This window comes from Centruroides vittatus, unplaced genomic scaffold (assembly GCF_030686945.1).
Source record: "Centruroides vittatus isolate TY-2023 unplaced genomic scaffold, ASM3068694v2 contig_2616, whole genome shotgun sequence".
Classification (NCBI taxonomy): domain Eukaryota; kingdom Metazoa; phylum Arthropoda; class Arachnida; order Scorpiones; family Buthidae; genus Centruroides; species Centruroides vittatus.
The window spans coordinates 1-25,838 of NW_027121665.1; the positions used below are offsets into that span (position 1 = coordinate 1).

At 31.7% G+C, this 25,838-nt stretch overlaps 1 protein-coding gene across 1 annotated transcript; it reads left to right on the forward strand.

Moving 5' to 3' along the window:
• The first annotated feature begins 14,142 nt into the window (after positions 1 to 14,142).
• On the forward strand, positions 14,143 to 21,939 carry LOC136971595 (juvenile hormone acid O-methyltransferase-like). The gene is made up of 4 exons (XM_067266061.1): positions 14,143 to 14,450; positions 15,617 to 15,824; positions 16,333 to 16,486; positions 21,655 to 21,939. The coding sequence occupies exons 1-4, from the start codon at positions 14,164 to 14,166 to the stop codon at positions 21,828 to 21,830; spliced, it is 825 nt and encodes a 274-aa protein (XP_067122162.1). The 5' UTR covers positions 14,143 to 14,163; the 3' UTR covers positions 21,831 to 21,939.
• The last annotated feature ends 3,899 nt before the right edge of the window (positions 21,940 to 25,838 follow it).

Genomic DNA, 25,838 nt, shown 5'->3' on the forward strand with positions numbered 1-25,838 from the left:
AATATTATTTTTTAACTGTTAAAAAATATTAATTTTGAAACACTCCAATGCAAGTGAAAATCTATACTCATGTGTTACATATGATCCAGACATTCGTCTTTATTAATTATTTATGTTTTTAATTTAATAATATGTAAATAGAAAAAAATACACATATAAATTTATTTTAAGTAGAAAATTTAAGTTAAAATTTTCATTGAGAATGGAAAAATATAGGAATTTGTGAGATATAATTTAAAAGCACAAACCGTCATCTAGAAATGTTTAAACAAAGTCGGATAATAAAATTTCATGCTTACCTCGAAAAACGATTAAGAAATTTCAACTGTTTTAATTCCCGATTAAAATCTCAGCTCTACCTGCTCTTACATTTATATGCAGAATTGTACAAACAAAAATAAATACAAAACTGATAAAAAAAATATTTATAACCTCGGAAGACAATCATCACCTCGGGCTTATCTATATGCTGTTAGTTTTTTCACAATGTGTAATTGACGTCACAATTTTGTTGAGTTTAAAACAAAATTTGACGTGTACTTCTGTATATTTATATCAATACCTTGTTTATATCAAGACGATGTGCTGGAAATATCCTCGGTCACATTGTGAACACAATTGGAGGAAGTCAGAAAGTTGTAGACATTTTGAAAAATGTGTAAGAAGATGAACATTTTGAATGTTCGTGACGAAGGGAGAAGTTCGTGTCCATACGCCTTAAATCGGGTGATCGTAATTAAAGTAACCTATTCAACGTTGTGTAAAAAAACATCTAGCAGTCGAAATCCATTAAATTTGGTGTCGTGACATGTCCAGAAATGTTTAGAAGATTATTAAGCTGCTTTTTCAGTATCGCAGGAAAACGCTGATATGCAATTTACAACACGTAAAAATTAAAATGTTTATGTTTAACTGTACAACTAAATTTATACTTTGAATGTATAACGAATCAATTGGATAATATTAAACTATTCCTATCAACAGGAACATTATTGCAATGCGATTTTTATAGTGACACTAGGCATTCATCGACATTGGCGTAGCCAGGATTTTGTTATGGGAGGGGCCTAGTATGGGCTGTAATTTTGTAGGATGGGCACCAGGTTAACTGGGGAGGCCGAGCCCACCCATGCCCCTTCCCGGCTTCGCCCATGTTCATCGGTAGATAACAAAAACAAAATAAAATAAAATAAAAGATAAACATAAGTCAGATACATTAAGGTATATGTTATTGAAAGCTTAGAAGTGTATAGAGTTGGAACTCGGTTATAATGTTTTAAATGAATGAAAAGTAAATAAATACACCATTCATTTCTATTATATAAGAAAAAAGACAAATGTTATTTGAATAAAATTGAAACACAAGAAAATAATTTTATAACATCAATATCTTATTATTACAAAATTACAAACTGTATTTTTCATATATACTTAAATCTGACGTTTAAAATTTTTAGCCTTGAATTTTGACGTCCGATTTAAATTCTTGAATTTGGCTAAAATTCGTGAATTTCGAGATAAGACAACTCAACACACGAACGAACTGACAAGAGCGATGCTACCAGAAGAATCTTTTTATAAGAACCGGACCCCTTTTTAGGTGTTAGAAATGTGAATAAATTCTGGAAAACTTCATGATTGGTCGGGCGCAAACCCACTACAGGCGTTTAGTGGTGTTATTCACTTAGCCCTGGTAGAGGTAAAATAAAAAATGAACGACTCCTTCTTTTGGATACCATAATTATGGTTACTGTAAAATAACATATAGTTATATGAAATTTAATAATAACTTGTTTTCTTTCGTAATCGGTAATGATAAAATCTAAATCCTGTTTACAGTTTGAATTTTGACATTGAAGTGTGTAAATATAGTCTATGTACATTGAAAATATTATTTAAACTATTTACATCAAAAATTCTGATTAATTTGAACTTCGACCGAGACAAACTTGTTTATTAAAATAAGATTTATACAAGCAAAAAAATGCTTAAGATTGCAATTATGATATTTTTCTAATTTGGTTTTCTTTATTTCTTTAAATAAAACGTAACCTCAAATTTATATACCATATAAGTCTAAGAGATGAACTAATTGTATGACACAACCATCAAGACTGTCAACACATAAATATGCCTCTATTCAATTTTAACATACGTCAGATTGGTTTTAAAGTAAGTAAGAGTAGATACGAATAAATTCTAATTATTATTATTTAATTGATAAAATAAGAATTGAAATAACTTTTATTTGTGTCCCACACACAGCTAACAATTATAAAAGATAATGAGTACAGAAAATATATATAGGCCTACATTTATTAAAAACAGCTGGTAGGAGGTGACAGTGTAGTAGTTGAATTGGAGTTAAAGTAAAAGCAGTTCGTGAAATTGATGAAAAGTTTACAAGTTTCTGCCTCCACCAAAAAATTTGTCCTCTCTCATGCAGGCGCCATTTCATAAACAACACTTAATTATTAACAAAGTTCGATAGGAACGTTTGTTTCAATAGAAAGAACACACAAAAATAGGTTTAAACAGAAGCGAAATTTCGAATTAAATATTACAAATTTCTAATTGATCTTGCGACTGTCTACTTAAGTAGATGTACACGATATAACATTCGGAATATACAAAAATTAATTAATTTTTTAAGAATTCACGGCCCGAAAACAAAACAAAAAATCATTTTAATGCGTTTTTATGAGCTAATTAATAAAAGTTGATGATGTGTTACATGAAAAGCAATACACGAAAAGAAATATTATAAATTTTCGAATTTGTGAGTTGTTTAAATAAAAAGTTATCATATTTTATTTCATAAACAAACTTTTGAAATTTAGTTCAACCTTATAAGATGATAAAATCTTATCGAATGTACGCAACTAATTCAAGTTTAAATTCAGATTATATAAATGTTCTACTTATTTAATATAAAGGTTAAAGCCGCGTGATGTTCCGAATAATGTTTTTATGCAATTCAATAATTATACGTGTTAATTTGTAGGCTATATAAAAATTAAAACAAAAAGAAATCAATCAATAATTTCTCTTCGTTTTCTGACTGTATTTTCCGATAGTTTCTCGTGTTTTTATTGTAAGAAATTCCATAAGGCAATAGACACGTACAGTAGGCAATAGACAGGGTATAGTAATAACTACACCGTGATGCAGGAGAAACGACTGTTAACATGATTCTCGTCTTACCAACGGTATGGCCGCCTGCTTTTCGAGTTTCTTTCAGTCCCACATACCATCAAACCCACCCTGATCGTGAGTTTGATGGTATGTGGGGTTGAATGTGCCAACACGGGTGCCACATTCAATCGTATCATTCCTACTGATAGATCCATTGTAGCCATGTAGATAGTTATTCTGATAAGTTCAATAGCGGACAGACACCACACATTAAAAACGTGGGTTTAGATAACGAACAGAAACACAATTTCATCCAATTGCAAGCAATCGAAATTTATTACTCAAACATCAGAAATTACTTCCATCTAACAAAATTATGAATCCTTTAAATAATTGACGTCTTATTAATTTTAATAATTGCGTTTTCGGCCATATTCTTACCCCTTGAAGCTGAATTTTAAACGTCGTGTATATTTTTATCACATTGATGAGGCATGTTTTGGTGTTATCACGGACTTATCACGCCAGTAAATAAGATTATTTAGCAAATTCTTTATTGATTATTATCACTTAAATAAATGAAAATTTACAATAAACTGTGGCTCATTTAACATGTGGCAGTTTCAGTGTTCTATACCATATAGTATAGAACACTCGAACATAATAAACGGTTCCTCTTTAATTGGTTTTCGTACGTATAAAATTATAAAAATGAATTAAAATCACATTTATAAGGCCGTTGTCAACATGATTTCAACATCGTCACAGGTGATATCTCATGAATATAATAGCTTCACAATCACTATTTCTTAACATTGCAACACCAATACAATTTTCCAAAATTACTGTTACTATAATTACAGTATTATAAATGTAAAGCGATGGACATATCTGACTGGAACATCTTACGACAATACTGAAACATCTCATTGATGCTGCACACTACTAAAATATGTCTAATATTTAACTGTGTTAAATAGGTTATATCAGGAATCGATATTCTATAACCAAAGTGAGACATGAGACATAGACACGGTGGTGAGATATTAATAACTAGAGTTAAGCATTGTAACTTGGTGCCGGCTCCGCTCTCCGCTCCTTCCCGCGCCGCCCCCCTCCAAACTGGTTGGGGGTAAGGAGGATTAGCCCCCCCCCCCCCCCCCCACTCCCGTTTTTAGATTGTATCTTGATGTTGTTAAATATTTTAAAAAATAAATGAATTAAAAACAGAAAAAAAAAATAAGAAAAATCTCTGGTGTAGTTTGGGCTGTTTCTGGTGGTTTTGTTTGTTATTTGCCTTGTACTGGAGTTCGCTCTGGTTGTGGTTGCTTTTGGCTGGTCTTTGGTAGGTCTGTCTGATCCGTTCTCATGTTGTTGTGTGTGATTGCCATTGCTTTGTATTGCTGGATGTTTGTGTATCCTGTTGCCTTGCGTTCTTGCTGGTCGGTCCGTTGCTGCTTGCTCTCGGTGGTCTGTTCCCTCGGCTTTACGTCTGTGGCGGTTGCTTCTGCACTTGTTGGTGTTTCTGCCGGTTTTCTGTTGGGCCGCCCGATTGCTCCTGCTTTCCGGTGCGGTTTGCTCTTTGGCTTGTCTCCCTCGCCCTTGTGTCCGTCTCTCCTGGGCCAGCAACACCGATTTGTGCTAGAACACTCTAATAAATATACTAATAAGCAGCGAACCTATACTCTATCCGCCCTGGGTGTGGGGGGGGTGGGGCGGGTGGGGTGGGGTGCGGTAAGTAAGTTTCGTTGCCGGTCTTCCCCTTTTTTCATTTGTTTCTGCTTTCAAAAAAATGTAGAATCTTTTGGGGCACTTTATAAAAAAAGTTGCTGACAGGAGGAGCGATGGCAGGCGCCCGCCCAGACCCCCACCACACCCCCACCCCGGGGGAGGGGGGGGGCCCCCGGGGGGGGGGGGGGGGGGGGGGGTTTTTTTTTTTACGGTTTTTTTTCGATATCAAACTTGTATTAACAATCATTGTTTAATATTATAATGGACGTTTATAACTTTCGTACATACTTAAAGACAAGAGAAAGTTTGCAATCTAATTGACTTTACATACGATTTAATCTAAACTAAAGCAAATATTAAGATGTAAACTCGAGTCGGATTTCATCGATTGACTGGTGTCCCTTTAACCGAAGAGTACCTTTATTTCATTATTATCAATAAAGTCATAATTTCTCTCCTAAATTGTCATTAATTCTTTTTTCTGTTTTTCTTTTAAAATTTCTATATTTTCTTAGAATTTGCTTGTTTTTAACATTAGTTTCATATTAAATTACTCTTTATTGAGCTTTATATTATTTTAATCCGTTAAAATTACAAAGCTTAACAACAGCAGAATTATGTAACTAATATTTTATTGCGTTTATAAGTTCTTTAACTCGTACTTTTAAATTTCTTTTTGTTTCTCCTGTGTATAGCATGTTTTCAGCCCAACTACAATTAAATCTATAAACTGCATTACTGTTTCCTAAATTATTTATATTTTTTTCTACATTATTCAACACAATATGATTCTTGTATTTTATTACATTAATCTGGGACAAATACATTTAATTTATTTCAGAAGTTAATAATTATATTTTTTATAGATTTTATACGAACAAACTTGTTTATATAAAACTTATAATTATAGTTTAAAGTCTTTACGTTAGTAATTTAAATGTTTAGAAATATCTATATATGGTTCTATATATATGTGCACGTTGTTTTACTGAAAGAAATATTAATTTAAAAAATTCTTACCTGAGATGTCTATTTTGTCTATAGTTATGCACTATAGACAAAATAAATGTTTAGGTATCCTGTTGCACGCAGAGATTGGCAAGTAAACCAATACTTTCACACACTCCTTGCAAGACGTCAGAAATCGAAACTTGACACGTTTCTCGTGGACACTGACGATGCAGGGATAAGAAAACAAGTAACTATCTCTTCTTTGAAACCGTGTTTGGTGATTTGTTAAACTGTGAATCCAAGGTCGAGTTTTAAAATAAACACTTAGCTTTATTTCTATGTTTATTTAGTTCAACTAAATAAAGATGGAAATAAAGCCAAGTGTTTATTTTAAAACTCGACCTTGGGTTGACAGTCCAACAAAACAAGTAACATTATAGTTTGGCTACATTGCTATAATGCGGGGCATAGACTACCATTTACACCTTAAGCATAACTGAGGAGGATTAATCAATTATATATTGTATAATTCGAACAGAAATAAACTGTTTTATAAGTTGAATTTAGAATATAAATTATAATATTATATTCTAAATTTAGAATATAAATTCAACTTATAAAACTTTTCGTAATCCTAAGAGGCCCCCGAACAACAGAAAATTCGTGATTTCTAGCTTATTCTACAAATTTAAATGAAACTAATAAACGGTGTTTGTCTGTTGCAATTCTCTCATTTCTTCACCTCAACTTCTCATTTCCCTCAACTCATGCAATTCCCTCGTTTCTTCACCAAAATCCCATTTTTTGTTTTCAAGGCAAAGTTAGCCCCGAGAGCAACTGCCTTGTAGAATATTGAACTGTCGATCCGATATTGAATCGTACAGTTTGAAGCTCTTTCCCTTTCTTATAGCTTGTGCCCCCCTTTTTTCATAGTCTGCCGGTGCCCGGCAGACTATGAAAAAAGGGAGTCATGATGAAAGGGAAATGCTGGTCATGAGTCGTATCTCGAATTCCCACTCGACATATAACTAATGATTTCACTCTATCTCCCTACCCCCTTGAGTTCTGTACTCCAAAATTGAATATTATCAATGCCCGTTATCTTTACGTTATCCTGAGATATTAAACGAAATAGACTCCACGCAGTAGCACGCAGACACATATCTTGGGAATTTTTCTCTGGTGATTTTCGACTGTTTTGGTTTCGAGGGATTTCAAAATTACCAGCTTAAATTTATCTTTGTATACTAAGTACATTTATCAATTAACAGGACTTATTATACTGGAAAATTATGGATGCAGATGTTTAGTCTTACTGATCAGAAATAATATTTTTTATTTAGTTTACCTGTATAATTAGTCCTGTTAATTGATAAATGTACTTAGTATACAAAGATAAATTTAAGCTATATTTAAGGACACGAAGGCATAATAATTAAAATTATCAGATTTGCAAAATACCAAAATAAATACTTTCTCGTGTTATTTTATAACAAAAGATAAAGTAAAACGAGGTTAAGAGTTTAACTGGAGCTTCCTGCACCTAGTTCCACTTGTATATAAACACCATTTTATTGTAACGTCATAAAAAATCAGCACAAAATGTTATAATCGATCATTAATCTTGTAATAAATATCGACCTCTCTACTTTTTATTACCTTTGTTTTAAAAATAAGAATTTCGAATAGATTTCCTCTTTTGTGAAATTTGAAAAATAGGTTAAATAATTTACTCTGATATATAAATTTTACTTAATTATTTAATTACATTGTGATGAAGTGGAATATATTATATTTTAAATTATAATAAGTACAAATTGATTACTTTAACCAGTATAATTTAATGTATATTATATAACTTGTACCTTCTCTCTGACCCGGAAGTTCGTGAATGAATAAAAAGTTTGTTGACAGTTTACGTCTGGAAGTTATTTCGAACTCGTAGAAAACAAAGTTTGAAAATAGTACATAAATATAACTTCCTTATTATACTGTAAGCGCCCTTTTGCTCAAAAGTGTTTAACACTGCAGGCAAAGTAAAATCTCCTTTAGCGATGCTGAATGTTTTGATTTTACATGCTGCATTTCAAAGGCACGTAGCAGCAAAAATCAAAAATACTTCTTAAGACTGTGTTGAATTCTAACAAATATCTCTCAGAAGTGAATTTTACGTGCTCCAAGGGCCCCAATGTACGGCTGCCCCCAATCATCACTTTCCTTAATGAATATTTTATTAAATATTGGCTTTCAGAATACTTTTAAAAACTCATCTCTATCCGCAAACTTGAACATTTTTTCTTTTTTAAATTAACTAATAATATAAAGGTATTTTTAATTAATAATAATCTCCGACATATGACATCAAATACAGTACAATTTTAACTATGAACTAGTAACAGAAATTTTTTGTTATAATTGAACGAAATTATACTTTTAAGCTTTTTTTTCATAAGCTAAATTTTATATTCTCGTATAATTGAATATTATAGAACTTCCTAATAGGCCCCTTAACCACCTTTTCCTGTGCCGGGTATTTATTAATTGACAGTTGTCATCAACACTAATCATAAAAATAGAACAGTCTTAAACGCCTAGTCTATTATCTTACCTTATTATATTAATTTATAATCTACATTTAACTTATAAAACTGTTTATTTCTGTTCGAATTATACAGTATATAATTGATTAAGCCTCCTCAGTTAAGCTTAAGGTGTAAATGGTGGTCCCTATGTTCCGCATTGTAGCCAAACTATAATGTTAGTTCTTCTCTCATCCTTGCATCCTCAGTGGGACATCCTAGGTAAGAATTTTTAAAATTACCATTGCTTTCAGTAAAACAACGTGCATATATATATATATATATATATATATAATAGATATAGATAAAGAACAAAACATATTTTAAACATTCAAATTACTAAGGTAAGAACTTTAAACTGTAATTATAAGATTTATATAAACAAGTTTGTTCGTATAAATTCTATAAAAGATATAATTATTAACTTCAGAAATAAATTAAATGTATTTGTTCCAGATTAATGTAATAAAGTACAAAAACATATTGTGTTGAATAATGTAGAATAAACTATAAATAATTTAGGAAACAGTAATGCAGTTTATAGAATTTATTGTAGTTGAGCAGTAAAAATGATATATATATATATATATATATATATATATATATATTATATATATAGAAAAAAATTTAAAAGAATATATAAACGCAATAAAATATAATGTTCATACTTCTGACGTAGTTAAGCATTGTAATTCTAAAGGATTAAAATAATGAAAGACTCAATAAAGGTAATAAAATATGAAACTAATGCCCTGAAGGACTTACAACGGAAACTGGCCCGTGCATATGTGTTAGACAGGTTAAGAAACCCGGAAAACATGCGGCCGTACACGAGAACCCGAGAATTAAACTACCAGTGCGTAGTGATTTCATTGGCTCAGGATATTCAATAATCCGAAGCAATTCTTTTCACATTTTCATCACAATTATATATACATTACAGTAAAAATCATGTCAATATTACATTTGAGAAACATGTTGACAGCCGTTTCTCCCGCATCACGGTGTAAGTATTACTATATCGTGCCTATTGCCTACTGTACGTATCTATTCCCTTACAGAATTTCTTACAATAAAAACACGAAGAAATATCGGAAAACATAAGATAAAATAATCTCTGATTTCTCTTCATTTTAATTTTTATATACAAATTAAAATGCATAATTATTGAATTGCATAAAAACATTAATCGGAACATCACGCGGCTTTAACCTTCACACTAAATAAGTAGAACATTTATTATATAATGTTCTTATATAATCTAAATTAGAATTAGTTATTACATTCGATAAGATATTGAAGGTTGAACTAAATTTCAAGTTTATTTATGAAATAAAATATGATGACTTTTTATTTAAACAAACCACAAATTCGAAAATTTATAATATTGCTTTTTACGTAACATATCTTCATTAACTTTAATTTGCTCATTAAAACGCAATAAAATGATTATTTGTTTTTTTCGAGCGTTGAATTCTCAAAAAATTAATTAATTTTTGTTTATTTCGAATGTTATATCGTGTACATCTACTTCAGTCAGACAGTCACAAGATCAATTAGAAATTTAGCTTCTGTTTAAATGTATTTGTGTGTGTTTTCTATTGACAGAAATGTTTCTATAGAACTTTCGTTAACAGAGAGAGAAAAACTTTTTAAATGGAGGTAGAAACATGTAAACTGTTCATCAATTTCAAGAACTGCTTTTACTTTAACTGCAATTCAACTACAGGCAATCCTCTACTTACGAACATTCGACTTACGAACTTTGGAAGTTACGAACAAAGCCGACAGATGGCGGGTTAACATTAGCGTGAGTACAGTACCTAGAGATCAGAGTAACAACACACGAGTCATGCCGCCATGTTCAGTCGATCGACTGTCATCACGTGGTCTATGGGTTTACATTAAGAAATAACTATTTTGTTTAGTTTAATAAAGCATTTTATTTGTAAAATACTTTATTAAACTAAAAAAATTGTCATTTCTTAATGTAAACCCATAGACTACGTGATGACAGTCGACAGAACATGGCGGCGATGACTCGTGTGTCGCTACTCTGATATCTAGGTACTCTAAGCGTGAGAAGTAGGTGAGAGGATCTTAGTTGAGTTTGGAATGTAGTCGTGTGTGGTGTCATTTGTTCACTATTAAAGTACAGTTGGTTATTTTTTATGTACAGTCAAGTTTATTTTTGAAATTTTACGTTAAAAACATTTACAGTACATACATACGTATACATTTGTAGTTGTTTTAAATGACTAATTTTAATAAATAATGTACAGTACATGTGATTGATTTGAATTTATACGTCCCTTTAACAGTCTTAATTGAACATTATTCAAATAGCCTAAACATTACATAATTGTAAAAACAACGTTGTATTTGAGTTTTTGCGCCAAACATCGTCTTTTCGAGTTACGAACTTTACGACTTGCGAACGACCGCTACGAACGGATTAAGTTCGTATGTAGAGGACTTACTGTACTACACTGTCACCTGCTACGAGCTGTTTTTTTTCATAAATGTATATATATATATAATTTGTATTCGTTATCTTTTATAATTGTTAGCTGTGAGTGGGACATGGATAAAAGTTATTCTAATTCCCATTTTATCAATTAAATAATAATAATTAGAATTTATTCTTTTTTACTCTTACTTAATTTAAAACTAATCTGACGTAAGTTAAAATTGAATGGTGGCATATTTGTGTGGGGTTGACAGTCTTGAGTGGTTCTGTCATACAATTAGTTTATCTCTTAGACTTATTTTACATCTTATATAAATTTGAGGTTAGATTTCATTTAAAAGTTGTCATTCAATTCACGATAGATTTTCTACGTGAATACTTAATTTCTGTTTAATATTGTTGTAAATAAACACTTCTTATTATTAAGTGTGATTAAAAATCGATTATACTTTGTCTATTGCAACATTCATGGTTGAAAGAGTTCTAGAAGAAACACACTTAACAGAATATACCTTAAAATGTTAACAAACAATAGAAAATTGTACTGAAATATTTAAAGTTCAATAAATTAGTAAGACTTGCCTTTATTTGTCTGATATTGTCATTCCCTTTTCTGGTATGATATGATCCTACAACTCTGCAAAAATGCAGACTTTCAAATCTACAGACGTGTTCGTTGGTCAGCTGCGAAACACTATAATTACTAATTTTTTTTTGTTTGGTTTGATGGAATACGGGAGATTGCCAAAGAGAATGCCTCCCGAAAAGCTTAGACAAACTGCTACTGTTTGAGGTTTTTAGCCACCCGGCCACTATCGGACCGTGCTAAACGAGAGCTTCTTACGATAAACTGTTACTATTCAGATGTTAGACACTTGAACAACTTCAAACACGGAACGTTCACGCAACCAGTTCGTTGTTAGCGGTAAACTCGGAACAGAGATTCACTAGTTTAGGCCATCAGTAGGCCTTATTTGTAAGAAGATCATATATGTAACATCTTGTACATTATTGACAATAACAACAATTTGCAAATACAGCAAATTTCATTATTGCAATCTTAAGCATGTTTTTAACTTTATAAATTTTATTTTTATAAAGTAGTTTGTCTCAGTCTAAGTTCAAATTAATCAGAATTTTTGACGTAAATAATTTAAATAGTATTTTTAATGTATATAGTCTATATTTACGCACTTTAATGTCAAAATTCAAACTGCAAACAAGATTTTGATTTTATCATCATCAATTTCGAAAGAAAACACGTTATCATTAAATTTCATATAATTATATGATATTTTACAGTAACCATAATTATGGTATCTAAAAAAAGACTCGTTTTTCCTTTATTTTATCCCTATCAGGGCCAAGTGAATAACACCATTAAACTGAAGTAGTGGATTTGTGCCCAACCAATCATGAAGATTTTTGGGATTTTTTCACATTTATAACACCTGAAACTGGCCCCTTTTTAGGTAAAATGGGGCCAGTTTCTTATAAAAAAATCTTCCCGGTTTCGTCGCCCTTGACAGTTCGCCCGTGTTTTGAGTTGTCTTATCTGGAAATCCATGAATTATTTTAGCCAAAATCAAGAATTTAAATCAGACGTCACAATTCAAGGCTAAAAGTTTTAGACGTCAGATTTAAGTATATATGAAAAATTCAGTGTGCAATTTTGTAATAGTGAGATATTGATGTCATAAAATTATTTTTTTGTGTTTCAACCCTATTCAAATAATATTTTTATATAATAGAAATGAACGGTGTATTTATTATTGACTCCATTTAAAACATTATAACCGAGTTTATATAATAACCCTTTATATAATAACCATTATAACCCTTTTTATATAATAGAAATGAACGGTGTATTTATTATTGACTCCATTTAAAACATTATAACCGAGTTTCAACTCTGTACACTTCTAAACTTTGATGGGTTAAGACGTGTGAACACGAACTTCTTCCTAGGTCACGAACATTCAAAGCGTTCATGTTCTTACACATTCTTCAAAATGCCTACAACTGATTTGACTTTCTCCAATTGTATTCACAATGTGACCGAGGATATTTCCAGCACATCTTCTTGATATAAACAATGTATATAAAAATGTACATAATTACACTTCAAAATATTTTTAAAACTCAACAAAATGACAATATACATTGTGACAAAAAATAACAGCGTATAGATAAGCCCGAGGTAATGATTGTCTTCCAGGGTTATAAATATATTTATTACACTTGTATTTATTTTTTTAAATACAATTCTGCGTATAAATATAAGAGCTGAGGAGGTCGAGAAGCTGAGAAGATTCCAATCGGGTCTTTAAGCAGCTGAAATATTTTAATCGTTCTTCGAGGTAAGCATTAAATTTTATTTTCCGATTTCAATAGTATAAACATTCCTAAATGACGGTTTGTGCTTTTAAATTATATCTCACAAATTCTCTATTTTTCCATTATGAAGGATAATTTTAACTTAAATTCTATATCTTAAATAAATTTATACGTGTGTCTTTATTACTTTTTTTATTTACATATTATTGAATTATAAATATAAATAATTAAAGAGGAATATCTGGATCGTATGTAACATATGAGCGTCGATTTTCGCATGCGTTGGAGTGATCTATAAATTAATATTTTATAACACTTGAAAACTTATATTGTTTAATTATTATTTAAGTATAATCTATTCTAATTAATACGTATAAGTTGAATAGTATATTCTAAGTTATATAATAAATATATTTTTTTCATATTCACGCGAGTAAAGTTGCACGATACGTGATAAATAAATTTTTAATGGAAGTTAATTGAACATGTCTTTTTAATCCGAATGAAATTAATCGGTAGACTTTCACACAGTTGTCAGGTTAAGTACTCCTTTTTTTTTGGTTTTCCAGATACATTTCGGGCTTATTTAACACTTAAGCCCCTCTTCAGTGCAATACTAAAAAATAAAAAACTCATTAGTTATATAATCGATTTAAACGCGTGTAAATCGATTATATAACTAATGAGTTTTTTATTTTTTAGTATTGCACTGAAGAGGGGCTTAAGTGATACATAAGCCCGAAATGCATCTGGAAAACCAAAAAAAAGGAGTACTTAACCTGTCAACTGTGTGAAAGTCTACCGATTAATTTCATTCGGATTAAAAAGACATGTTCAATTAACGTATAAAACAGCTACCATAATTGATATTTAATGGCAGGTTAAGGTGTTTTGCTGTCTGTCTCGTAAATCTCTTTCTGATTTATTTGTTCGGAATCTTTATTTGTCATCTGAAGAAATATGGACGGAACAGCCGAAGATTACGAAAACTCCTGCCCGAAATTTCTCCCTCTCTACATTAGTTCATCTCTGGATTTACTTTTTAAAACCATGGAATGGTCAGACGAGGATATTATTTTGGACATCGGATGCGGTCCTGGAAAAACTACCAAAAATATTCTCTTACCAAAATGCCCAAAAGTAAAGAAAATCGTAGCAATCGACATCGTACCGAATTATATCGAGTACGCCAGAAAAACGTATTTCGACCAGAAAATAGAATATAAGACTCGAGATATCATCCAATGGTAAGTAAAACTGTATATTCGTAAGTACAGTATCTAAATAAAACTGCGTAAGTAATAGAATAAATCACGGTGATTTTTCCCAAATTGGCCATGTGCCAGTGATTCTAAACTCTACGAAATTAATGTTATTTTACTAACAGAAAGTAGGATCTTTAAAAGTAATTTTTATAAATACATAGCCGTGAAGTGGGGAAAATAATAGATTAAGTAAAGGTAGTATATTTATATAAAAATACACAAAGATAAACAAACACTGTAGTATATATATCGAAAAGAAATACGTTATTATAATAAAGTTATAATATAATAGATAATCTATAATAATTAATTACGAACTATTTCACTTCGAATGTAGTTCTAGGGATCACCGACCACCTGACACAATTGAATACGGCAATGGTACACTACTTTTAGAATTGCATACATTTTGCTGAAACAACAGTCTGATCAGCTTTCACTGACGTTTCCTTTCGCTCGTTAATGGTCACAAATTAACCTGATTGTATTCGAATTTCATTGTTCAATTTACATCATCCGGTCTCTGGACAAAACTTCCTATTCATGCAATAAGACTCTGTTCTTAACCGGGCATGAAACACAATATTTACTTTGGCAAACGATACATAATTCCATTAAAGGTTATAAAATGGAATATTTTGAAATGTAAAGTAGTCTATATCCTTTCCGGGAGCATACAGAATATATGCATAAAGTTTCGTTTAAAATCGGTTCTGCCGTTCTCACGTGATACTCGAAAAAACTGACAGACAGATATAAGTTAATTAAAGTATATATATATATTGCTTATCACTTAACGTCCTCCCTTAACGCTTTCTATAGGTTCTTTTGTTCTTTCAAATTGTGACGTAAACGAAACCACGTATGACGACACCAATTTTACTGTAGACTATACCATATAAACAAACTATAATGCGCTAAATATTATTCTTATTGGATAGTGTTTCTACTTCTAGCATCAAATTCCCACTTCGTAGAATTAATTTTACTGCTTATAAAGAAAATTCGACAAGAATAATAAACAGAAACAAGTATACAAATAAAGAAACAAGTGCAAATGTACTTGTATTTATCCCCAAAGAAGCTAAGCGAGGAATCAATGATTTAATTGATGATATAAAATACAATTCGAACTTTACGATTTTCAGGTTCGATTTAAAAGAGATTGGAAAATATGACAAAATCGTGTCTTTCTACGCCTTGCATTTTGTAAATGATTTTAAAAAGTTATTTTCTGCTATTTCCTCCTTAATGAAGCCAGGGGGATATTTCTTCTTCGTTCTTATTACAAAATGTCCTATGTTTTCAATTGTACAGGAGCTAAGTACCAACCAAGAATGGATGAAGTATATAAAGGTATTTATACTTTTGTATAAAGTTAGCATAAACTTCATTTTTACAACTACTTCGACTAGAAAGTGGTTTGAGTCATTCGGTGCTCGTCTGTAGCGTTTTCTTGGTGTGAGTTTTGTTATTTTTCTACACGGATGTGAATCATCAGTTTGGTCGAATAACAAAACATTACACCAATCATTGTTTAATGAATTAATTTGATTTTCAAATTAAAAAAATGATTAAAACTTGCAGCTCGGCGTTGTGACCATGTCACAATAAATAATTACTCGTTTATATATATCTTTTGGTGAAACTCCTGCTGGTGCTGCAAAGTCAGTTCGTCCCTCTCTATTTATATTAGTGTCTTGTCATGATCCTTCCTTCGTATCGTTTTCTATTAATGCGCATATTTTGAATCATTCTGGTCTGAGTGTTTACTTTTATAATTCGACTGTAATCATTTAAATTGTACTATGGAATCCCCAAAGGTTTAAATACGTTAAAAGGAAACATTTATGTATAATTACAGGCCGATGAGATTCTTGCTCCTTTTGTATTGAACCAGAGCTGTAAGGACCTAGAAACTGAATTTAATAATAATCTTTCAAAGTTTAATTTGAGAGTAACAAAAAGTAAACTGGAAGTTAAGGACGTGACATTTTCTGACGAAAAGAACTTTTTAGGTAAATTGTTTACATTTTTTAAAATGATTTTTAACATTAATTATATTACATTAGCTTTTTAAGTTATAAATATAATTAAAAACCACCTCGCTGTATATTTGTGTATGTTCGTAAGGGACACAAGAAAAAACAAGAATTGCCCCTCTTATGATTTCGTTTGTTCTTTCTTTCGATTTCATAAAAGTTAGGTATTTTGTAAAAGCAAATGCATTCTAACAGTCTTACACTAAATTTTCTAAAGTCAGCAAGCGATGTAGAGGCACTTTTAGGTATGCTTTAAGACATTCAAGAGATTTGGAAGACTGTCTTTTAGGGCAGATTTCGCTTGTTTATACACGTGTTTATAATTCACTTCCAAGAAGATAGTTGAAGATAGCACAAGTGTAACAAACCTGTTTAAAGAACACGATTTCATTGAATAAATGGGTTGGTTAGTTGAAATAAAAATCGATTAGCTTTTTCCCTCCTCATACAAATTCGTGTGGCCGGTCTTGATTGGGCTGATATTTGAAAAAATTGTAGACATATAAATTCCCTCTGTCGACTGTTTGTCTTTCCTTAATGTCGAAAACGGTATAGATAGATAAAAGCCGAGCGCATATATTAGGATTAGGGACAGAGAGGCCGCGATTAACTATAGTCTAACTTCCGATGCAATTCAAATGAAGCCACTACTAATTTGAAGTGGATAGTACACATTTTAAATTAAATACATTGAAAATATTATTAAAAATTGCAGCCCGACATTGTGATAATGTGACAATAAATAATTGTTTATTCATTTAAGAATCTTACTTGTGTTTATTTCAATTATAATAATTACTTTGTTTATCAACAAACAACTCTACTAAACATTATAATAACAAAGCCAACCGCTGCCGTATGCTATAGGGATAATAATGGCTATAATAATAAGGTGAATGTTACCTATGGTAGCAAACATGGCAGCTCGTCTCCGATTCCAGCAAACAGAAGAAACAGTAGGGACGCACATTCTAACCTAACCTATTCTAATAAATTACCATAATTTTTGCCAACCAAATTATTAGAATAGGTTAGATTAGGTTAGAACGTGAGTCCCCACTGTTTCAGAGACGAGCCGCCATGTTTGCTACCATAGGTAACATTAATAATAATAATAATAACAACTCTCCCGGGGTCACCACCTGGTCGTGGTGGAAGAGCCCAGTAACTGTTTACTGATCCATAGGGCAATGCAGGCTGGAGCACAAGCTCCTGGTAGGGACACCCATGCCAGTAAGGTCTATGGGGAGAAATGAAGCTAAGAGTGACCACACCCACATTCTGTGGAGATATTTATTATGGTAATAACCAGATCAAAGTGTGATACCGGCTCGGACGTCGCCCGGGTTAACAAGGTCCGTGTTCGTGAGTTAGGCAGAAGCTCACGTTCGAAAAATAGGCCACAGTCTCCCTTTGTTACCGGTGGCGAAAGCAGAACCGGCCCAAGCATGGCTAATGCAATGCCCTCAACAGATATGAGGAACCAACCCAGCCTTGGTGTTTCTGTGGCAATGCATCCACAGACCACAAAGGCTGGAAAACCACGCCAACGGATGAAATGGACAGTAGAAATGAACGAGTTTATCATCCGTACTTACTACACGATCACAAAACTCGAAACAAACATGACAGCATACAGACAACAACTACACCATAGATCACTGCACCAGGAACTAGCTAAACACCTAACACACATCATCATCAATCCACAAAACATGCCAAATTTTCTTACTCAGAGCATCACCCACATGAAACCCATAAACAACAATACCACAGACCCCACACAATACAGACCAATTACATGTCTTCCAACACTCTACAAATTATTGACATCCTGTATCGCAAACAAAATATACAAACATGTTGAAGAACACGACATTCTAACGGAACAGCAAAAAGGTTGCCGTAGAAATCACAGGGGATGCAAAGAACAGTTACTCATAGATTCAGTCATTCTACGGCAAGCACACAAACAACACAGAAACATACACATGGCATATATAGACTACAGAAAAGCATTCGACAGTGTTCCACACAGTTGGCTGCTACATATTCTACACATGTACAAAATACATCCATCACTTTGTATGACAAGCAGAGAAGATTGGACTAGTATCCATCTGTAATGTTTATTACTTTTTATTAAATTGTAATTCTGCCAGCCCATTTCTACAAAAAACCTTATATTTTTAATTGTGTTGGGATTGTCACCTGTGGACATTTTAAACTGTTTTGCATATTTGTGCAGAGGCATAGCCTCTAAAGAAAGGTTGTCTCTGCAATGGAAATAGTTGTTCCTAATGATTGGACATGGCAAGCAGAGAAGATTGGACTAGTATCCATCTGTAATGTTTATTACTTTTTATAATAAACATCCATCACTCATTGCATTCTTTCAAAACACTATGCAGCACTGGAGAACAACACTACATCTCAGGGTTAGTAACACTTCCATACAAACAAACCAAATTTATATTGGGCGAGGAACTTTTCAAGGAGATTCTTTCAGTCCTCTCTGGTTCTGCTTAGCCCTGAACCCATTATCCGACATGTTAAACAACACACAATATGGCTACAATATCAGACATGAAAAAACAACACAGTTTACACTGTCACATCTCATGTACATGGATGACATAAAACTTTATGCATCCACACAAAAACAACTTCGTCAACTCCTACAAATCACACATTCATACACCAAGGACATACAAATGGAATTTGGCCTAGACAAATGCAAAACACTTCACATAGAAAAAGGAATCCTGAAGAAAGAAGATTTTGCACTTGGAAATGGAGACGTTATTGAATCCATGGAAGAGGGCGAGTTCTACAAGTATTTAGGATTCCAACAGGCCAAACTAACAGAACATGCACAAATAAAGCAAAGATTAATTATAGAATACCAAAGTAGGTTAAATGCTATTCTCAGAACACAGTTAAATGCAAAACACACAGTCAAAGCAATAAACACATATGTTATCCCAGTACTCACATATTCTTTTGGAGTTATACATTGGACTCACACAGATCTTGAACAACTCCAAAGAAAAAAAAGAACAACACTTACTAAGCATAAAAAATACCATTCTAAATCCGCCACAGAAAGATTAACCCTTCCACGTAAAGATGGCAGACGTGGCCTGATTGACATAGTTAACCTTCACTACAAACAAATACAGTCACTGCGAGAGTTTTTCTACAAAAAACAAGAAACATCACAATTACATAAAGCAGTAACTCTAGCAGACTCAAATAACACACCATTAAACTTACACTCACATCATATGGACACAACGCAACATATAAAAAGCATAGACACCATTAAGCAATCGTGGGCTCGAAAGGCACTCCATGGCAGGCATCCTTATGATCTGGCCCAGGATTTTGTTGACAAAACTGCGTCAAACAGCTGGTTAGCTCGGGGATGCCTCTTTGGGGAGACGGAAAGATTCATGATCGCCATACAGGATCAGGTCATAAATACTAAAAACTACAGAAAACACATACTCAAAGATGCAACACTCACAAATGACACATGCAGAAAATGTCACATCATGCCAGAAACTATACAACACATCACCTCTGGTTGCAAGCTCTTGGCACAGACAGATTATTTACAAAGACATAATCAAGTAGCAAATATAATACACCAAGAGCTTGCAAAGAAACACTAATTAGTAGACATGCACGAACTATACTACAAATAGATTCCACAGACAGTATTGGAAAACAACACGCACAAAATGTACTACGACAGAGCCATAATCACAGATAAAACAATTTACCACAACTGACCAGACATCACACTCATTGACAAACGCAATAAAATCACATACATTATAGACATATCCATTCCAAACACTCACAATATACAAAACGCATGCACTGAAAAAATTATCAAGTACACAGAACTCGCCCAGGAAATAAGGCATCTGTGGAGGATGGATAGGGTGCTTATTGTACCTGTTGTTCTCTCCTCTACAGGTGTCATACCACACACACTACACAAAAGCCTGGGCACATCACACTACAGAAGGCCACTATATTGAATACATGTCATATTGTCAGAAAATTCCTGAATACAGACACACACTGATACACTTCTTTAATTTCTGTTTTGGTTACTATGCCTTGACTTTGGTCCGGCATGGTACACAGCCACCGGTGTTAACCGAGTATATCTCATTTAACCCAACATGATAATAATAAAGATATAAATTATTTAATTAAAAGTTATAATTATTAAATTTATTAAGAGATGGCGCCTAATGCCTTCCTCTAGTGTCAAATTATTTGGTATATTATTATTATTATAGCTGTTATTATCCTAATAGCAAACGGCAGTGATTAACTTAGGTATTACTTTAATTATCTTTAACTTAATTCTATTTGTCATCTTGTTCTTATATTTGATTTACGACGATGTCATACATCGTCGTAAATCAAATATAAGAACAAGATGACAAATAGAATTAAGTTAAAGATAATTAAAGTAATACCTAAGTTAATCACTGCCGTTTGCTATTAGGATAATAACAGCTATAATAATAATAATATACCAAATAATTTGACACTAGAGGAAGGCATTAGGCGCCATCTCTTAATAAATTTAATAGATTAGAATGTTCAGTGAAAATGTTCAATAGCTTCTATTCGGTAAATTAATTAATACATGATTTACATATTAAACCAATTTAGTATACAAAGCCAATAAATGTTCGATATAAATATTCGAAAGTATAAAATAAAATAATTCGATATTAAATTATTATTAAATATATTTAATCAAAATTTAATTCGTAAATATTCAATTCTAAATATTATTATAACTTCTATATTACGACTCTCGTGCATAGAGCCAACCTGGTAATTCGACAATGGATATTCGTGAATGGATTTTATTGTGTATTCATGATTTTACAATTCGTACGATATTGTTACCATTAAATGATGTGTCTTTTCAACTTGAAACTTCTCAATCTTGTGGATGCACCTCGTTACTACATTCGTATTGTTCGCAATTCATTGCCAATTTCATACGGTGACACACAGTAACGCTAAATTGATTACTCACACAAATTCACATTACCGATCGACTGATTTTCATTTTACTTGATCTAGAATTTATTTTTCTTTTCTAGATATAAATTTTAGTGTATTACCTAAAGTAATTTTCGAGAAAATGGAACCAGAAGTTAAGCACCGCCTTTTGAAGCAGGCCAAGCCAATAATGCTCAAATATGGTAATCGAAAGGCGAATGGTCAAATTTCTTTCCCTTACGAATTTTTGCAAGTGTTTGGAATGAAGAAAATATAATGAAACACATAAGTATAATTTATATTCCATGTTATTTGTACAGTCGACTATCAAGTTTCATGCTGTTACAAGATTCGATTAATTAATAAGTATTGTTTTCGGATAAAATTAGTTTAATAAGTGTTAAAATAATGTGACCCGTTTTATAAAATAAAACTCATTTATTTTAATCACAAGTATTCATTTTTCGAACAAAATTCATCACATTCGCCAAGAATTATTGTTTAATAGTTTAAGGGTGTACCCAGGGATAGGGGTGCTTATGATGCTGCAGTACCGCCTTGATACCAAAGCAATCAGGTTTGTTATTTTTTTAAATTAAAAATAAATATAACAACAAACATTGTATGATTTCAATGCCAGAAAGTAATCTTATACAAACAAAAAACGAGCTGAAAAATTTTAACTGGTATTTCTGGAAATAATAATTCGAAAATTGGGGAGCATTGATTGAAGGTAATTACGTATATAAGTTCAAATATATCAATTATTCTCCATTTAATAATTTTAATAAGGTAATTAGAAAGGTTAGGCAAGTAAGGCCATTTCTAAAACAATTGGCATTTTCCAAAATATGATAGGGGACACGTGCTCGAAACACCGAATCTGCCTCGAGCAGCATTCATATTTTCGAATCCCTGGATACGAAACATACATAAAAATACTCTCTAATGTTTCCCTTATCGTAAAATTAACATTTCTGTTAATTTTGGAGCCTGGAGCCTGAGTGTGTTAGAACAGAGACGATAGAAGGGTTCAGATATTGCATTATCACTGTACAAAAGTAATGGCGGTGTTCTTCTGTCCTTACGATGAAAATACACCACGAGTTCTGTTAATGCTTTTCATTCGATAGATGTTAAATGGGCTATTTAACAATAATTTTGATTAATACCATTTCTGTGATGAGAATGATGTAAAAATATAAATATGTTCACTAAAAGCATTAGTAATTACACATGTTTTTATGTACCTTTATTATAAATTAAAATTAAAATATTAATTAAAAACTCTCAGCGTATGATCGAAATTTAATTACTCTGAATGTAAACTCGGACATTTCTCAATATAAAAGACTAAGAAAAACGAAATTAAAGTTGTAAAATATATATATCAATGTGTCTTTCTGTTTCATTTACGCTAATTGCTTTGTACGTATTGATTTAAAACAGAAGATCAATGATGCTGGTAAGCTCTGATAGGTCAAAGAAAGGTCTCCAAGTACCTACTTTATACAGAAAAAAAAAATTATAATTAGTTTAAGTGAAAGAAAGAGATGCATATTTGTCTTATTCGTGTAAAAGAGTGATACAGACGAGAGCATAAGTACATAATAATTAAGGTTCACTATTTTAAGCTAATTTACATTTATGCGAGAAGTCATGCAGCTTATTAGCCGCTTGTGGGAATGCTATGTTCCACATTTAATTATTAGAGATGGCAATACGCAGGACAGAATCTCAAAGCCATAGCGAATGTCTGTCAGGGTCGACAATACTTTTACATAACACATTTTTAGATAGTGTATACAAACACCAGCCGCAAATTGATATGCAACAGACAGCTGGCATAATGTATCTGATTATTCATAGATTTTGAGATAAGTCACTATAGTCTTTTAAAACTGATAAGAATATTATGGATAAATCAGATGACATCAACGTCCCTGCAATGAATAAACTTAACCCGATCAACAACAACCAAGATTTAACATTATCACAATATCATAGTGATGTTATGTTGCTATATTAACGTTCTTATCGATGACGACACTCGATTACATAAATAAATTTAACTTTCTTATCAGAAATTTAGTGTTTCTCTTGATAAACACTCGCGTTGACTAGACTTAAGATTTCTTTTTTATATTATTTTTCTCATTCACAGTAGCCTGAAAATTATTATTTTTTGTTTCTAATTATTTCTCTTTAATTACACTTGAAATTCTCTGCGAATAATAAAAAAATGCTCGTATTTTGTTTGATTTTTGGAGAGAAAATTACGCTACACTTGTTTTCTTTTCTTGTATTCAGAGTCAATATATTTAACATGTGACACTGTTAATTCAATGTAAACATAACAAAGAGCTAAACCACTCACTCTTTATAAACTAACTTTATTAGAACTTGCCAGAACATTGCAATAAAGCATGTAGTGTATTCTAAGGATTCTTCACTAAAAGATTAATAAAAAATAAATAAAAAAGTATATACAAAAACATTTTTATGGAACTCCTTTTATTTACACAAATGCGCTAAAAAGTAAAAGTACTTTTTTTTGAGCTTTCAGTGTATTTTTCGTATTATGAGACCAAAACTGAAAGCGTGGTGAGCTCATCGTGTTTGGAAGAAGACTTAGTCAGCCCGTACTTTACATAAACAGAAATTACATGTATTTTTATCATACGCATAGTAGCTAAACGACGAAGAATATTAAGTCAAAATATTAAATTGCAATTATTGCTTCATAAGAAGCCCATAAAAATTGATAGAAAGTGTAACAAACACTATTTCTAAATACGGTAGGAGCGCCCTATACTTTTTGTTTTTGTGTGCATAATACCAAGAATACCGTCAAAGCTGAGGAAAATTATTTTTTTCGCTTTAGTGTGTTTATGTAAAATAAAATAGTATAATAAATTATCGTCCAGCTAACGGATTGCTATCTTCATCTGCTAGAATGTGTGAGATACGTTGTGTTTACGTTATTATTATTATTATTATTATTTGCCTTAGTTACTGTTATAGGTTATTCGTAATATTAAAAATAAAAGTGAATTCATTACTCGTACATATAATAAATTTTACACCATTTTTTTTCTCATTCCAAACATTCAGCTGCTTTATAACGCGCCGTCAGATTAACCGCCAGATTATTACCACTTGAGACATTCACCGATAAGGCATCGTCTAGTTTGTCTATTCCGTTAGAAATTTTAGATATTATTACAAGTCATAAATGTGTGCATAATGAGTCTGAATATAATGAAAAAAAGTTAATTTCAACAAATAACGAATGGAATTGTAAAGAAATAGACCGGAAATTAAAAGAAACTACGAAGTAGAGAAACAATTTTTGAGGTTCAGTTATTATGCCTTTGTGTCCTTTATCATAGCTTGAATTTATCTTTGTACACTAGTACATTTATCAATTAACAAGACTTATTATACTGGAAAATTATAAATGCAGATATTTAGTCTTACAGATCAGAAATAATATATTTTTTTTCCACAGGTGAACTAAATAAAAAATATTATTTCTGATCTGTAAGACTAAATAGCTGCATCCATAATTTTCCAGTACAATAAGTCTTGTTAATTGATAAATGTACTAGTGTACAAAGATAAATTTAAGCTAAAATTTTTGAAGTTATTTGACATATCAAAAGTGGTAAGATGGCCGTAGATTCCGTACACGTCGGACGTCTGTCGAATACTTATTGGTGATCAAAGGACGATTTCGTGAATACAGTTAAATAAACTTTCTCTCATTTTTAAGAAAAAGATACCTGACAATCGCACGGTACGTATCATACCTACTAAACAGTATTTTGATGTATTGACAGAAGTTCATAAATCGTGAACATGATGATCGTGACAAAATGATACACAGTATTAAAAACAGATTCTATATACAAAAAACAGTTGAAATATTTGTTGCTTTATATGTTACCTGCAAAACCAATCGTAGTATACCTAAGAAAATTATTCTCACCTAATCAGTAGTTTGTAAAGATTTTATGAAATGAACAGGTTAATTTAATTGACTTACAATTATCACTACTTGGAGAATATAAATAGCTGTTAAACTGTCAAGATATTGGCACTAAATACTTACACCTTAAACTGCTTCAATCAAAGTGGACGTCTGAATTAGTTCTAGAACTTATTTTTTACAATTTGGAGCTCCATATATCCGACAGTGTGACAATGACCAGAAATTTACGGCAAAAATTTGTGAGAATGTAATCCGAAAATGCGAAAATCCGAAAATGTAATTGTAAATGCA

Bases quoted from the DNA above. Each gene is read 5' to 3' on its own strand.
- LOC136971595 (XM_067266061.1), top strand. From the start codon at position 14,164: ATGGACGGAACAGCCGAAGATTACGAAAACTCCTGCCCGAAATTTCTC. The intron at 14,451-15,616 runs GTAAGTAAAACT...TACGATTTTCAG, and splicing joins ACTCGAGATATCATCCAATG to GTTCGATTTAAAAGAGATTG. The intron at 16,487-21,654 runs GTAAATTGTTTA...TTTCTTTTCTAG, and splicing joins TGACGAAAAGAACTTTTTAG to ATATAAATTTTAGTGTATTA.